At 42.3% G+C, this 17,671-nt stretch overlaps 1 protein-coding gene across 1 annotated transcript in view; it reads right to left on the minus strand.

Moving 5' to 3' along the window:
• The window catches only part of LOC138161642 (collagen alpha-5(VI) chain-like), an 89,719-nt gene that overhangs the window by 32,852 nt on the left and 39,196 nt on the right, over positions 1-17,671 (minus strand). Inside the window, exons 22-31 of the mRNA XM_069088397.1 lie at positions 14,413-14,475; positions 12,539-12,601; positions 11,891-11,953; positions 10,671-10,721; positions 10,515-10,550; positions 7,901-7,963; positions 6,199-6,261; positions 4,935-4,970; positions 4,787-4,823; positions 3,052-3,063 (exon numbers count right to left, since the gene is read on the minus strand). Of these exons, the coding sequence (XP_068944498.1) occupies positions 3,052-3,063; positions 4,787-4,823; positions 4,935-4,970; positions 6,199-6,261; positions 7,901-7,963; positions 10,515-10,550; positions 10,671-10,721; positions 11,891-11,953; positions 12,539-12,601; positions 14,413-14,475 (487 nt within the window). The remainder of the gene's footprint in view (positions 1-3,051; positions 3,064-4,786; positions 4,824-4,934; positions 4,971-6,198; positions 6,262-7,900; positions 7,964-10,514; positions 10,551-10,670; positions 10,722-11,890; positions 11,954-12,538; positions 12,602-14,412; positions 14,476-17,671) is intronic.

A 17,671-nucleotide genomic window follows, 5' to 3' on the forward strand; every position in this document is an offset into this window, starting at 1 on the left:
CACACACACACACACACACACACACACACACACACACACACACACACCACTGTATCCTCCAATCTACTGCCAAAGCCAACTGGTTTCACCTTTAAAGTCTGATCATGTCATCTCCACCCTCTACTCAGTAACCTCCAATGATGCTCTGTTTGGCATCCAAAGCCCTCCTCCAGTTCCAGCCCTTTTACTGCCTACTCGTCTCCACTCACTCTTCCATCCAGTAATGCTGCCTGGCCTTCTGGTTGTTCTATGAACAAGACCCTCCATCTCTTGGTTCTGGGCTTTCTCTCTGGCTGCTCCCCATGCCTGAAATGCCTTCCCTCCTCCCCTTTCCCTACAGACTTTCCTTACTTCCGTTAAGTCCCAACTGAAATCCCACTTTCTACAGGGATTCTATACTTCCCCAGGCCCTCTGATGATTGTTTCCTGATTCTCCTAGATGCAGCTTCTTTTGTACATGTTTGTTTGCATGCTGTCTCTCCCATGACACGATGAATTCTATGGAGGCAGGAACTGTCTTTTGCTCCTTTTTGTGTCTCTGGAGTTTAGCACAGTGCCTGGAACACAGTAAGTACTTAATATGTGTTTAACTGAGTGACTGATATTTAGTCTGGAGAAGACAATCTTTGGAATAGGGGATGAGATAACCCTCTTCAAGTAATCGAAATGCCATTATGTGAAAGAGAGATGAGAGTTGTTTGGCTTGGCTCCCACAGGTAAAGCCAGGAAGACAAAAAAGTTCAAGTTGACTTAATGGGTTTGGGGGAAGGGAGACTTAGCTAAACAAGGAACACCAAAAGGAAAGTCTCAGGAGTATAATAGGAAAAGTACAATTAATGTTGTTTTCTCTCATTATTTGGTAATAAGTGGAGGAAAATGTGCTACTGTGAGGTGCTTGGGAACCACATCAAGAAAGCAGATGCATCCCCAGAGAAACAGGTGTTAGAGTTAGGCTCCGGGCCAAGTTAAGAGAGCAGGAACATGGCTAAGCTTCTCGTGGGTCTGGAAGACCCGGGGTCTATGTATGGGGAACAAGCGGCAAGGCAGCAGGTTCCCTGCAAAGCATAAGTCTGGTCCTATGGGAAGGGCATACAATCCACAGTCCAGCAGGAGGTGCTCATGGTTATCCCAGCCAGGCTGAAGTGTGGGGACCAAGGGACAAGCAGAGAGAACCAACACCGCCAGGACTCCCCGAAGGTAATATTGGGCAATGGGGGAGCAGCTGCTCTGGACTGATGGAGAAGGAAATGGCAAAACCACTCCAGGATCTCTGCCAAGAGAACCCCAAATGGGGCTGACTGAACAATGACCACAACCGCAGTTGTTCTCTTAAACAGCAGTAAACAGAGCAGGTTGGTGTGAACCTGTCAGAGGGCATGAGGCTCTAGAGTGGACATTAGGGATGGCAAGGTACCTCTTCCACCATGACATCAAAACAGCCTGGGGGGCCAAGAAACAAAGCTGTCAGCTGTGACTACATCCTAGAGGATGAAGGAAGCAGGCAAACTGTGCATGTATGCGCTTGGGCTGGAAAACCTGGCTGATGATCAGAGATGTCTCGATGAGTCTGAAGATAACAATAATAGGGGGTATTACATGGAACTTTAAGGTTTACAAAGCTCTTCATACATACACAATACACATATATACATATATTTGTGCACGCGTGTGTGTATGTGTATCTCATTTGGTTCTTATGTTGACTATATTATTAATGAGCCACATTTTACAGAAGGGGAAACTGAGGTTCTGAAAGATCAAGCGATTTTTTTCAGGGTCACCCAGATAAATAAGTGTCCTTGGTGGCATTTGAAGCCAGGCCTTGTTGATTCCAAGTTCAGTGACGTCTCAATGATGCCATTCCTTTATGAGATTCCCCTTTGCTTGTGGTCCTTAAAGCCTTTTAGGAATAGAGTAGTTGGCATTCTCAGTCAGGGTCAGGTTAGACTAAAGAGGGACACTGAGGCCTAAGGTTCCAACTCTGCACCTCCATCAAACCAGCAGAGTTCAGACTTTCTTACAGACAAAAATAACACCATATGATCTAGTACCAGGAACAGCGGTATTAGCATAAAACTAAAGACACACCCAGACATTGGCTTCAACCATGTGACTGAAAATGTCCCGAAGAAGCGCTACCAGAGGAACCATCTATGTATAAGTATGGGTGTATGTATGCAGAGACACATACATGCACATACACATACCTATGTGTGCATACGTGCATATACATGTATAAACATGTGTGTGTGTGCAAAGCATATAGAAAACAAATACCAAATTAATTTGGAAGGGGAAAATACTATTAGCTTTGAGGATCACAAAGGCTTCATTCACAAGGTGGCACCTGGGCAGAGTTTTGAAGGAAAGAAGGGACTCCAGGCAGGGGTGAGGAGGCACTTTGTTGTTCAGGTATGAGGGCAAACCAGGGCAAAGCAGGGAGGTAGGAGGGCTTTGTGTGCGGGAAGCTAGAGCAGGGGTTCTTTACTCTGTGAAGGCATAGACTCCTTTGGAAGTCTGGCAAAGCAGATGGATCTCCTCAGAACAATGTTTTTAAATGCATAAAGTAAAATACACAGGATTATAAAGAAAGTCAATTATATTGAAATACAACTGTGAAAATATTTTTTTTAAAACTCAATTTTTCAAATCTTAAGTTAAGAACCTTTGAGTTGGAAGGTCAGGCTAAAGGGATTGTAAAGAACAAGAACTTGTGAAAAGCTTTAAAACTCAAAAAGAAAAGTTCACATATGATCCCAAAAGCAATTTGGGGTTTACTGGATGGGGCAGTAACATCGTTAGAGCTGTGCTTTAAGAATCATTTTAACGGCTGTGTGGGGATAGACCAGGATGGTGAGAAACTTGAGGTCAGAAGGTCAATTAGGAGGCCTTTGCAATAGTCCAGGTATAAGAGGATGAAGACCTGGTAGTGGTCATGTAAGTAGAGAAAGGAGAAAGAATTCAAGAGATGTTATAAAGGGAAAAAATGATTAGATTTGGCAATTCAATAACTATTTCAACAAAAAACAAAGTATAATAATGAAAACTTACCTTCCCAACAGGCTGTAAAAAATGAGAGAGAATATATTAATATTTTTTGAATAAAATATTGAGAAAGAATGATTAAAGCCAAATTTTGCTATTTTACTGTGACATTTTCTTTAGCTCTTTGTGGCCCTACTTTTTAGATGCAAGAAAATGAAGATGAGTTTCAAAATGATGAGCCCAGCCTCTCAGTGAAATTTAAATTGATTTTCTCTCTTCCTTATAAACTATGGCTGAAAGTGTTTTCACAGGATCTTGTGCTGAAAAGTGAAGAACAGCCATTCATCTTTTAAGCACAACCCTAAGCTTCTGATTTAGTGACAAGGTCTCTAAAATTCAATTCGCTTGAATCCACACTACACATATAGGCCTTCTGAGACCAAGGCTGGGCTGCAAGACCAAAATCAGTCATCTAATTGTCTTCCCTGAAGAACACCCAGACAACTTCTACTCTCCTAAAGAGCCTCAGGGAATTCCAAATGAGCTTGTGTTTGGCCACCAAGCTCCCTTTGTGTGGCAGAGTTTTATTCCCTTTCTGCAGAATTGAGGAATCGTCCCCAAGGTTATTTCCACCAAAACAGCTTGTGCTCCCCTTCACGTGCCAGATTTGCTTTTTAAAGTATAAGATAAAACAAGAGATACAGCTGAGAAAGCTTACAGAAAAACTTGACCTAGTTATTTTATTATTTTTTGAGAATTGAGAACCATTCAGATTTTACAAAAGATATTAGACAGTCCCCAGCAGGCTTTCTTTCCATGTGTCACATTCAATTGCAACTTGGTCCCAATTAGTGAGAATAATGCACCCTATTATTTCAGATTATTTGAATATTGATTGACTGATACATTATTGATCACATTATTTGAATTTTCATTGCATATTTCCATTGGGCTGAGATCAATAGTCATTTTTGATATAATTATAACCTCAAATAGTGCAAATCTGAATACACGCAACCACTTCATGGGATTCATTAGTCACACTAATTGGGACTTAGCTGTAAATTCAACGAAGGTCCTACTATGTATAATCCACTGTGCTAGCTGCTGTTACACAAAGAAGTATACTAGAATTCACTTCCCAAAGACTTTAATATGAACATAGTTTCTTTCTTCCTTCCCTCCTTTCCTTCCTTTCTCCCTTCCTCTCTTCCTTTCTTTCTTTTTGTCTGGACCTTAGAATTCATCCATCAGGGAGCTTCTGGTGTGGAAACTCTCTTCTCTGATACATATTGGCAACTTGTGTGAACCTTATAGTCATAAAGAGGCAATGAGAAGTTAAGTGGTTACATCACACAGTCTACTATCACTCAGAGTCAAGACTGCCTGACTTCCTTCCTCTATTCCCCACACCATGCTGCCTTTCCATGAATAGAGCGTCCTGATATCAGGTTAACATTTGCCTGATTCCATCATAAATGAGCTACTAAGAATCTGAATACTATGTTATGTTTGAATGTAAGCCATCATTTCTCAGATATTCCTGACACCAGGCCCTGCACTTTATCTACGGCACCACCCAGCTAAATCTGACATGGTTGGCTCATTGTCACAGCCTATTGTGGTGCTTTTTGGATGGTGATTGTGTCAGCTAACGATCAGCTCTCTCTTCTTCCTGACATCTGCACTATGTCCAAATATGATGAGTAGGCCAGTTATATTTTGAGCCCTACTGTGACTTCCACGTGTCTATGTGCTAAGCACCAATTTTTGGTCTCATTTGTTTAACCAGAATACTCACGATTATGGTCTCTCAGGAAATGAATAAGCTCACATTCCTGAAAGACAAGAAAGTGGATCAATGAGCACACTGAGCTATGATGGGCACTGCTCATGTCTGCATAGATGGGTTGGAGACAAAATACTGGATGAGGGAGATACATACATACCGAACTTAGAGGCTGTCCCTTCATGCCTTTAGGACCCTGGGAAAGCAGAAAGCAGGTAAATGAGGTGAACAAGATCAATCTGTACAAATTCTTAAGCTCTAACTGTGCAGCTGAAGGGGATGATGCAGTCTTAATTCTGACCAACAATTAGCCATCTCAGAGCACCCAGTACAATGCCTTGTGTATGGCTGATGCTCTTAGGATGAAAGATTTAGACACAGAAGGGACATGAGAAGTTATCTAGTCACCCTGCCCCCGTGTTGCCTTCCCCATTTTACAGGTGATGATACTCAAGCTCAGAGAGACCTTAGGATCATAGATTGGGGGCTATAAGGGGCTGAGAGACCATTGGATCCAACAAGGAGGAAGCTCAGGCCGCGAGAGGCCTGGGGTGGTCCAGTTAGGAAGTGGCAGAGCCAGGGCTGGAGCTCTCCGAGTCCTCTTCCCACTTCACCACACTGGTCTTCCCACATTAAGTATCTGCTAAATGAATGAGTATCGCCTGGCACAAGCTATATCGGGGATAACATCTGAGACCTCGGCACAGCAAGGCTTTGTCTGTCCACACTAGGCAAGTGTATTTTCAGAATTTTGGATCATTTAGCTCAATGCGTCCCCTCTCCAACCTGCCCGCCTTGGCTCACTACATGCACAACATATACGATGCACTCAAGTGAAAGGAACATACTGCTTGACTTAGCAGCATTTGTCTAAATGAGGCAATGCCTGAAAGGCACAACATTCAAGAAGCAAGCTTAAACATTCCAAGTCTTAAAGACAGAGTAGCACCAGGAACTGGATCTGAATGGAAATGAAAAAGGGTGGGCACATCACAAAGCAAGAGGGAAAATTAGAGAGGGGGGGGGGCAGGGGCGAGGCGCTTTCAAAATTTTGCAAGTTTGACATAAATACCTATTTTGTTTTTATTATGGAGTTAATGTCAGGCAAGAAAGTCAAAGGTAGTTGCAAATCAGAAGCATGCAGGCCAGAGTCATTAGGTACCAGAACAAGAATCAAAGAGACGCTGCTGAAATGAATTAGAGAAGGCTTCCTGGAGGTAGTGAGTGCACTCTCATCTCATTCCCTTTCCTGTTCTCTTCTACCAGGATAAAAAAGTAAAGTAAGTGAGCATTATTCCGGTGAGCCCAACTGTCTCCTTTCAGAGAAAAGGCAACAATACTGTCAAACATCCCAACTTTGTGAGGGACTTTGAATAGAAAAAACAATCACCAGACTATTGTTCACTAGCTATGGAAATACTTACCCTTGGCCCAGAAGGTCCGGGAGCGCCAGGAAAACCAATTTCACCCTTTGGACCTGGGCCAGACTGTAGATGAGAACATGTTACAAATGTCATCAACCCATGTGGCTTGATATAAATATAAAGATCCAAAAGATATATAAGGAAATATTAAAGAATAATTATAAGGCACTTATTAAAGTCAAACTGTTTACTTATGATATATGAAAATATTATCAGTGCTTGAAACTCAGTTTCAATAAGGTTTTATAAACACAAGTCACAGGGCAAATAAAGTGCTCACTCAGAAAACAGACATTCCTAGAAATGAACAAAACCAAACATCCTTGTTCCTTTTTTAGGTTTCCCTGACTGCTCATAAAGCAATGTGTTTTTGGCTACACGTTTGCCACATACATTTTTTTTTAGTAGACAAAGTGAACAAGAGAAAAAAATCTGACTATCACATGAAGAGACCTAATAAAAAAAACCTCCAAACTGAAAAAAAAATGAAGAAAAAGCATCAGTCACCAACATAAGGAGGGAACTGGAAAGGTCAACCATTACACAGCTCAGGATGATGGACTTGGGCACTAATGAAATTTATCCAGTCAAGTGGAAAACACCTGGCTGCTGCCAACCTTTTCACTCTAGAATGATACCCATGACTGAATTCATATATAAAAATGAAAATACACCTTTTATCTCTGTGCTTTTCTTATTGGAAGAACATTCTTCTTGAAAATGACTAAGTGCCTGGCCTCACCAAATGACCTTGGGTTAGGGAGAATGGAATCATCAGAAAATTCTCAGAAAAGAGGGGGGAGGAAAGAAGGCAGCTTTCCTTCTATTCAGATAGATCATGCATAAGGAGACAGCATTCAGAATATGTTACAAAGGTCAAGAACTCTGTTGTTGGCAGATACACATACACATTATACGCATGAACACACAATGTGATGTAATAAAGGCAGGAATGTGTATGGGGAAGGGGTGAGTAGGATACTGGAAGATGACCTTTGCTTTTCCACCTAAGTTTTGCTCTGGTCTCTAGCTTCATTGGAATGTTACAAGGGAGATTTTTACAAGAGCCTCCACATAAAGCCTATGTTTGTTTGTCTGTTTGTTTGTTTTCTAGCAGAGGCCTCACTATGGGTTGGAAGATACAGGATCCCAATCAGGGATGCAATGCAAGTTATAAGGAATTTCCTGTATGTTAGTCAGATTGTTGTCCGAGACCATGGGATTGAAACCAGTCTTAGACGTAGATTAACCACTGTACGAGGACAGTCTGGTCGACTTTTGCTGTCTTCCTAGTTAGATTGGCAGCTCAGTCTCCTTTTTCAGAGAGAGGAATTCTAAGCACTACTACAGACAATTTTATGTTCTGAACCTTAATATAAGCTAAGAAATAGTTGAGGGAATTAGCATTATTACAAAAAACCCTAAGGATTTACCACTTCAACGCTGCATAGCTTCATGAAATTTTGGAGCTAGAAAAGTCCTGAAATATCATTTAGTCCAAATCAAATCTATACAAATGGATGAACCAAGACCTAGGGAAATTGAATGACTGGCCCCAGGTTACACAGCTACTTCATGACAGCTTAGATGCCCTAAGGAATCATGAACAACCTAAGCTATTCTTTAAATATAACAACAGACAGAACTGTTGTATTAAAAAATAAACAAGAACCTAATATACCAGGGGAGTTAGCCTACTTACTGTGAGTCCTCTGAAGCCTTTAGGGCCAGGTTCCCCTGGAATTCCTGGGTCACCAACATTACCCTAGGGAATCAGATATAGTAAAATTGAAGTATTGAAACTATTCATGCTAAGACTTAGGAAAATAGACAGTATCTTAAATAATAATAACAATAAGTGATATTTGTATAATATCACTTTAAAACTTTAACGTTTTCAAAGTGCCCAGCACATAGTAGGCATAGGTGGTTGAATAATTGAAAGAGATAGTCATTAATCAAACTCTTGTTTTTTAAGCTTTGGAATAATAACAGCAATTTAATAATCAAATGAGCTGACCAGAGTGTAAATATTGTGATCAAGATTAAGCACTTCCTGCATTGGTGTGGGAGAACTTTTACGTTGGTTAAAGCTTTCCTTCTGATATGTGATTTATTGGAGGTGGTAGTCCCCAAGGTTCCCCAGATGGCCAATTGCTCTCCTTATCACCTAGCCTTCTTTCAGTTTTCAATTTTGGGTAATTAATAACCTCAGCAATGTGATTCTTCAGCATTTGATTCTTTTGAGGCTGAAAACCCTTGCTATATGGCACACAGAAAGCTTCTGACATTTTCTGATTGTGTCACCCTGTGCAAATGCCTTAACCTCTCTTGACCTCACTTTCATCATCTGTAAAATGAGGATAATGATAGCTCTTGCCTCCCAGAGTGGTTGTGAAGATAAAATGATGTAATATTTACAAAGCACTTGGTAAACCTTAGGGCATTACATAACTGTGAGCTATTGTTATAATTCTATTTATCCTTAAATATTGGTATTTTGACCTATTGATATTAACATTCCACCCCATCCATTTTTGTTGTTCAGTTAAGCCCAACTCTTCACAGCCCCATGGACCATAATATGCCAGGCCCTTCTATGCTCCACTATCTCAAAGTCTGTCCAAATTCATGGTTGCTGTTCCATGATACCATCTATCTCTGACCCCATGGACCATAATATGCCAGGCCCTTCTATCCTCCACTATCTCAAAGTCTGTCCAAATTCATGGTTGCTGTTCCATGATACCATCTATCTCTGATATCTATCATGACATCATCTCATCCTCTGCCATTCCCCTTTCTTTTTGCTTTCAATCTTTCCCACAATCAAGGTGTTTTCCAACGAGTCCTGTTCAACTCTTCATGACCCCCTTTTGGGGGTTTTCTTGGCAAAGATACTGCAGGGGTTTGCCATTTCCTTCTCCAGCTCATTTAAAGATGAGGAACTGAGGCAAACAGGGTGAAGTGATGTGCCCAGGGTCACACAGTTAACTAAGAAGTGTCTGAGGCCAGATTTGAACTCAGGTGAACCTTCCTGACTCCAGGTCCAGCGTTCTATCCTCTGTATTACCTAGATGCCCAAGGATTGATTACTGAAGACAAAAGAAATTCCATAGAGAATTTATTGAAGGAAAAATTATTTTCTAAATCTTCCACTAATGGTTTCCTTTGATTACTCATTGTGGTACCAAGGTAGCTCTGGGTTCCAAGGACTATGGTGGTAGTGATGGCAGATGGGATCCCAATAGGTTCAGCAGGAATTCTGATCTTATCTAAGACCAGAAAACCTGCAATATCTTCTGGAAAGAATTCAAGGTCTCAGGCTTAATTGGAGTGAGAGTTGTAGAAGTTTATTGTTATGCTTCTCGGCAAGAGTCCTTTAGGGGACCTGCAAGTGAGAGGGGTACATGCTTTTACCTTTAAAGGGTAGGGCTGCCAAGGTCGGGGCTGACCAGACGGGAGGGGCCTCAGTGCACAGACAAAGGTCAGAGCTGACCAAGAGGAGAATTGTGAATAGATAGTTTAGATAAGATTTGGGCCAGGCCAGGAGACAAAAGGCAAGGACAAAGGAGGGTGTGGGCCAGGCCCAGAAGAAATGAAGAGATTAAGTAAGAACAAAGGGGTCACAGGGTGTTGCCTTGGTGGAGTGTGGGATAGGGAGAAGGGGCAGAGCTCAAGGATGGGAAAGGACAAATTGCAGTTACAACTTCACAGACTGATTTTACAAGTTGGTTTGACCTAGACCCCAGGTACCCCATCAGTAGCATGGCCATAGATTGTGTATGAAATGTTCATTGCCATTACTCTCCTTCACTGTAAGTAGACTGAGATTCAGGAAGACCTGAGTTCAGATCCTGCCTGAAAGATTTACTACCTGAGTGAGCCAAGGCAAGTCACTCTTTCAGCTTCAATTTCCTTACCTGTAAAATAAGGCACATACATACAAGTGGGAGACCTTGGCCTTTTTAGGTTAAGGTCTTTTCTAGGAGAAGAAGATGAGAAGGAAATGCATCTCAGGGAAATAGCTAGTGGGCCAATTTTTATCAGCATAAAGGGTAGTGATATGAAACAAGGCTGGAAAGGTGGGTGATAAAAGAAAATGTAAATTTAAGAAAACCCTTTACTACCAAGAAAACAAAGTTCACCACCAGATACCCAGGGCTGTCTTGAGCCAGTTTCCACTACACACCCGAGAGGAAGGAGCTCTGGCTGTCTGTCCTTCCCCTCTGCCCTCAAGGCTAATCTGCAGACACAAATGGCTAAACAGAAGTTTCCTATTACAGTAATTGTAATTTAAGTGATACTCCAGGTACCTGGTTCCCACTGCCTCCTGGGTGTCCTCTTGGGCCCTGCAATTGCAAGGTAGAAAAAGAATAAACAAGGGTAGGCAGATCATTAGTCAGTGCATTTGTACACATGTGGTTTTTGATTCAGCAAGTGAGAAAAGCTGTAAATCTTTTAGTAATTACCTTTCCTCCTTTCCTTCCCTGGCGGCCATAGCCTGGAATGCCCAAGTCTCCCTATGAACACAGGAGTAAATTTCAAATTTACTGCATTAACTGTTTCTTCCATCTCACATGCAGATACACCTGACTAGGAGAAGGTGACCCTGGTAGGAGAGTGGTCCTTAGCCAAGTTAACATGCTATCAGCAAAGTTTCTTTGGACTAGACATCCAAGAACCTGCTCAGTCAACTCAGGACCACCACCAAGATGAAAGTGTTGGAGGAAATGATGAAGAAGCTCATGCAGGACAGCTAGAGGTCGGAGAGGCCTCCCTGGAATTGTAGATTTGCTCCAGGAAGCCATGACCCAGAGCAACCAAAGGAAAGGACACACCCAGGGAAATCTCTGCCCCTCTAGGCCAGATTTGTGTTTTTGCCATAACAAAAGCTGCTCCAAGTGCATAGGAGAGAGGAGACTAAGATGTCCTGGCAAGCATTCAGAATCCCAGTATATTTACAACTTTTCATCCTAAAAACTAACTCAGTATCTCTCTCTATAATTTTGTTCTATAAGCCAGTCCTGATTACAGATTTTGAGAACTAAAATAGACATCAGTGACCATTAAGCCCAGCCCATACATGAGAAGAAAATACCACTAGAACACCCCCAGCAAGGGCCATCCATCCTCTGCTTGAATACCGCCAAGGAGGAGAAACTCCTCCAGGCAGACCATTCCCCTTTGAGACAGCTAATTGTTAGAGCACTAGGCCTAAAGGAAGACTTATCTTCCCTTCCCCAGGCTTCTCCATCTCCTTTCTATCATCCTTCTGGTTTCTGCTTGGATGTGGGAAGAAAAAAGCAATCCTTTATTTTCCTCTGAAAAGCAGGTCTAGTTAAAAGGGTAAGCAATATGCCTTGTAGAGGCCCTAAGTAAGGGTTCTGAACCTTTTGTGTGTGGCCCCTTTGGCAGTCTAGTCAAGCCTATGGACCCCATTTCTGAAAAATGTGAGTATATATATCCCATAAAATACATAGGATTGCAGAGGAAACCACTGAGGTTAAAATATAAATTTCAAAAATAAGTTCACAGACCCCAGGTTAAGAATCCATGCCCTAAGAGAACAGTTTGACAACCATTGCCCAAATCCATCTGATCCCCAGTGAACTTGGGTCCTCAGACTCTCAGTTAGGTCCTTTCTCCTTCCCATCTCAGAGTAGAGGATTGCTGAAAGAAAAACTCAAACCTGCATTCCACGTGATCCAGTTGACCCCACAGTTCCTTTATCCCCTGGAATTCCTGGTTCTCCCTATGGCATCAAAAGGAACAGTGAGAGTCTGATAAAAGTGACATGGCTTTCAGAGAAGGGTTCAGCAAAGGCCCTGAGGACAAGTGCCCATGGGTTTTCTCGATTTAGGGGAAAGGGCTCTCTAGCTAGCATTGGGAGGCCTTGACAAAGGTATCATCAGACCCTTGTAATACACAAATATTTCTGTTCTGAGTATGAAGAAAAAACACAAGGAAAAAGAGAATTTGGTCAGTCCAGGAGAAGCTTCCTTGGAATTCACACCATCACTTCAGAAGAAACATGGCCTCACAGAGAGGAGAGACCCAGGCATCTGCTCTCAACACTGCCCCTACCCAGGCTGGTCATCTAAGGGAGTCACTCTCTAAGCTTGAATTTCCTCACCTATAAGTTGATTCTTATAATAACTCTGTGAGGTAAGTCTTACTATACTCCCTAATATATGGATGATGAAACTGTGACTGAGAGAAGGTGACTCACCCAGGGTCCCACAGCTAGGAAAGATCAGCATTAGGATTCAAACCCAGGTCTTCCCAAGCTCAGTGTGGCACCACACCATCTTCCAAATACAAAAGAAATAAGACCTACCTTCCTCCCCAAGGTTCCTGGTTTTCCAGGACTCCCTTTAGACCCTGCTAGGCCAGAAGGCCCCTGAAAAGGCAGAACATTTGCTTTAGAGATCCCACTCAAACTCTTTCCTTCATTATGTTTGTATGCCAAGAGAGCACTTACAAGCCTCCTTCAAAAAGAACTATTTCCAGCTAATGAAAAGACCTAATGAGGGAAAACTGCTGTTATGGATGGACTTCTGACCCAAAAGGAAGAGCTGGAAGGAGACTGAAGGTAACAGGAACCTTGTCACTGGTGAGAAAGAAGGTCTGTGTTCTAATCCTGCCTGTTAGCTAATTAACACATGGCATGTTTCTCTTTTTGCCCATCTGTAAAGTGGGATCAATTCTCATCCATTTCTAACCCACCTCAATAGGATCTTAGCAAGATAAATCAGCATACGGACAATTAACTTTCAATCAACTAATGCCAGGGTTAGATGGCAATGGTGTGGATAAAGTGAAATACCAAACAGACCCTTTCTGCCTCCTCTGTCTCTTTTTGTCTCAATGTATTTATACACACACACACATGTGTCTCTCTGTGTGTATATATATGTACAGGTATATGTGTTTATGTGTATATGTATGTGCATGTGTATCTATACATATGTGTGCGTGCATGTGTGTATATATATATACATATATATATATATATATATATATATATAATTTTTTAAAGCCTCTTCTATGGAGCTTTGGAATAGATTGACATTAAGTGGTAGGATTTCTACAAGTTATGCTTGGGCTAAGGTTAAAGTGGGTTTGTGTTCTCTGAAGGCACACCAAATATGCCCAGAAGGCCTGTAGCCCAGGGCTGCAATGCTGAGGTGGGAAGGATGTTTAGGGGAAGGGTAGAGGTGACCTAATTCTCCTTTGGAAGAAGCCAAGGGCCTCCTTCAGGAAGGTGTGATAACGGGTCACAGAAGTGCCTCAGAGCACGGACAGACATTCTCTACCTGGTTCAGTCCACTCCCTATGTGGTGAAGAGGAGGCTTATTGGCTACCTGGTTAGCTTAGGACGGGGCCTTCCAAAGAGCTTTCTCTTTGATTTGAGGTCAGGCTCATGGTGTGGGCTCTCTGCCAGCCATGCTGGCATTGGAGAGGGATGATGAGCTGCTGAGGGCCTTTGGGTAGGGGCCATGCCCCAGGCGCCCCTTCACCTAGAGTGGGCATGAAGCCAATAGTCCATGGCCTTGCTCCTGCTTCTCTCTCTGTTCTGCTTGTAGATAAAGGAGAGCTGGGTACAGTCCAGTCAACTTTGACAGGTCATGAGATCTGAGAGGGGAGTCTCTGCTGGGTTTGCTTAGCTCACCAACCAGGACAGCCCCAAGTCTCCAAGGTGAGGTATGACCTTCAGGAGTGCAGTGGGGGAACTGGGAGCTAAGACCCAGACTCATCCCACAGCAATGCCACAATTGGACACAAACTCAGTGGGACCAACGCTGGCTTAAATCTGAGGCTATTTTCCCCAGAGACAGAACTGGTGTAGGGGAAAATGTATCCCCAAGGTATCATGGGGATGTGTCTGTACTTCTGCTGTTGTTATATCAGTGAGGTAAATATCCTTTTGTCAAAGCTAATCATTGTGATTGGCTTAACAGAGCTAATCACTGGTGGCTAACCATAGGGGTATGTGGGGGGGACATAGCTGAATGTGGATGGCCTTCTGGAAAGGCACTCTAACCCCCCAGGGATATCCCTGGCACCCTGAGGGGGAGATGTAGCCCCTCCCTCCTGCCTCTAGGAGAGTAAGGTTTGAGCCCTTACTACCTAAAAAATGGATGACATATGAAATAAGAGGAAATGATGATGATATGCATCATCAGCATAAGGTTAGGCCATTTTGCCTACCTGAGGCCCTTTATTTCCAGGACTTCCTTTTTCTCCCTTCTGTCCAATGTTTCCACTTTGTCCCTGGTTATGACATTTGACACACACACACACAAAAAAAAAAACACAAACAATATTTCTTCTTGGCAAGTAAAGTGTGATGGGGAGAAGTGAAAAGCTTATTTTCTTGCTTGATTCCTCAGAAATAACACCCCAACCCCACCACAAAACTCCACCCAGCAGCCCTTTTCTTTATTGTCCTGACATTGAAAAGCAATGGTCTGGAGTGTCCAATTAAGCATCTCATCTATTCATCTGACAAACATCTGTGCAGGGAAATTCAAAGAAAGGAGCCAGAATATAAACCCCAAGCCAATGATAGTTTCCTATTGGGGCATTTGTATCTGCCTTTCTAGGGCATCTTGATATTCCAAAGGTAAAAGTATCCTTAAAGTTTAAATCGTGGGTGACATCCACAAAGGTAAAGTATCTCCTCTATGAAACATCCCCTGACTTCCCTGCTCCCTCAGATTATTTTTTATCAATTTATGTCTGCATAGGTATCTCCTGGTTGCATGTGTGAGTTCCTTCAGGACAAAGACTACTTTTTGTTCTATCGTGAGTACTTGGCATAAGTCGGCATGTAATATTTTTTTAAAACTGAATTGAAAAAGAAAAGTTCAATAAGTCCAAGTGAAGACCATGATCAAGGTGGAAAGGTTTCTTGGGCAAAGCTGGCAGCAATTAAATCTTAGTTCTAATACACAGAGATAGAAGATGAGCTCAGTTGACCTTGGAACCTGGAGGGTGTAAAGGGAAGGAGTGTGAAATAGTAAAGGTAGATAGATGCTAGGCTTTGAAGAGCTTTAAATAGCAAGGTAAGTGGTTTACATTAGATCTTCAAAGAAATAAGGGAACCACTGAAAGTATTTGGTCAGGACTGTAATTCAGCAGACCCATAGCTCATGAAGATTATTTTGAGCTGTACAGAAGGTGGGATGAGTAGGAGAGATCTTGGGCTTAGGAGAGCCAGTCATGAGGCTGTATCATAGGACATGTGTTAGGTAATGATGACGTAATCCCTTGGGGTAGCGAGGAGGGTAGCCAATAGCTTCCCAGAACAAGTTGGTGATAGGTCTACTCTTCTCTGGTCTCACCAGAGAACATCTGGAATAGTATATTCAATTGTGGGTGCCGCAGTTTAAGAAGGACATTGATTAAAGCCAGAGGCAATCCAGAGGATGGTGAAAGGCCTTGTGTCCATGACATATGAGCATCATTTGAAGGAGCAGTATATGTTTAGGCTGGATAAGAGAAGGTTTAGAGTGACACAATAATTACATTACAGTATTTGAAGGATTGTCATGTAGAAGAAATAGACTCATTCAGTTTGGCCAGAGAAAACATCCAGTCAGTCAACAAGCATTTATTAAATGCTTACTATAAGCCAGGCACTGTGCTAAGTTTTGGACCTTGCACAATGGGCAGAAGTTGCCAAAAGGACTATTTAGACTTGATGTCAGGAAAACATAAGAATTAGTTAGAATTGTTCAAAAGTGGCCTCCCATGAGAAAGATGGTAAATCTTTCCTCTTTGGAGGTCTTCATGTAGAGGTTAAGTGACCATGTGTCCAGTATGATATAGTGGGGATTTCTTTTGGGGGTGGGGTGGAATAGATAACAACTGAGCTGCCTGCTGTGAGTTGGGGGGGGATCCTTGAGGTAGAATCCACAGGTGCCGGAAACATAAGAAATATGGAGGATGAAGGAGATGGTCAAATGTGACTTCCAGATTTCTCATTGTTCTGACTTAGAGGATTGTGGCCCCATTCACAGAAATAAGGAGGCTGGAGGAAGGTTAGGTTAATGCAGGAAGATAATTGGTCCAGTTTGGGACATCTGGGGTTTGAGGCCTTGGTGAAACATCCAGGTGGAGACACCCATCAGGCAATCAGAAATGAAAGACTGAAACTTGGGGAGGAGATTAGGGTCAAATAATCAAATATAGGAATCACTTAAATATTGGTAATAATTAAACCCAAGAAAGGAGATGCGATTATCCAGGAAGAAAATTTAAAGGGAGAAAAGAAGGATAGAGGAAGAAGGGGGACATCCACACTGAGGAGATGAGAGGAAGACGAGGAATCAGTGAACAATACCAAGAAATAACTCTCAGTATGGGGAATAATGAGAGAGGGATACCATGGAGTTACAGAATCACAGTCTCAAAGGCCACGCGTGAGCCCAACCTATGCATGAACAAAAATCACCTCTACAACGCAGGAGTGGTCATCTACATTCTGCTTTGAAGACCACCAGTGAGGGGAAACCCACTATCTGCCAAAGCAGCTCATTCCACTTTTCTACAATTCTAATTGTTAGAAAGATTTCATCAGTGAAGGAGAGAGAATCGAGGAGGGGAGGGTGGTCATCAGTGTCAAGTGCTACAGAGGCCAATGAAGATGGTGCTTTGGAAATGTTTTGTATAACTACACATGTATAACCTATATTGAATTGCTTGCTTTCTCAAGAGGGTGGGTAGAGAGGGAAGAAGAAAGAGAATTCAGAACTCAAAGTTTTGAAAAGAAATGTTAGAAGTTGTTTTTACATGTGACTGGGAAATAAGATATACAGGCAATGGGGTAGAGAAATCTATCTTGCCCTACAAGAAACTGAGGGGGGTGGGGTAATAGAGGGGAGGGCAGACTGGGGGAAGTGGCAATCAGAATCTTGGGATGGGTGGGAGGGGAAAATGGGGAGAAAATTTGGAACTCAAAATCTTGTGGAAATGAATGTTGGAAACTAAAATAAATTAATTTTTAAAAAGGAACATGGTGTTTGGGAAAGGGACATTAGATCTGGCAACTAGTCTTTGAGAAAGCAGGCTTAAGAGAATGGTGGGGTCAGAATGAAAGGACACAAGGAATGAGTGATGAGGAAGAAGTGAGGGTAGCTATCCAAGTCTTTTTCTATCAGTTTAGTAATAACAGATAGGATGACAGCAACACCTTGAGGGAATGACAAGGTCAAGGGGAAGGGTTTTGTTTGTTTGCTTGTTCTAGAATAGAGACCTAACCATGTTCCCAAGCAAGAGAGTAGCAATCAAAACAGAGGGAGAGACTGAACATTTATATTATTGTGGCAATATGATATTATGATATTATTATGAGGCATTTATATTATCATGACAGTATTTCTTCTCTATATGTGATTTCCTTATATGTCCCCAAGGAGATTCTGGCATTCCTAGGGAGGGTAAGATTGGGTTGGTTGAACAACCT

Source organism: Petaurus breviceps, unplaced genomic scaffold, assembly GCF_028583685.1.
Source record: "Petaurus breviceps papuanus isolate PSGF00001 unplaced genomic scaffold, PetGlider_PUasm1.0 185, whole genome shotgun sequence".
In the NCBI taxonomy this organism is placed as follows: domain Eukaryota; kingdom Metazoa; phylum Chordata; class Mammalia; order Diprotodontia; family Petauridae; genus Petaurus; species Petaurus breviceps.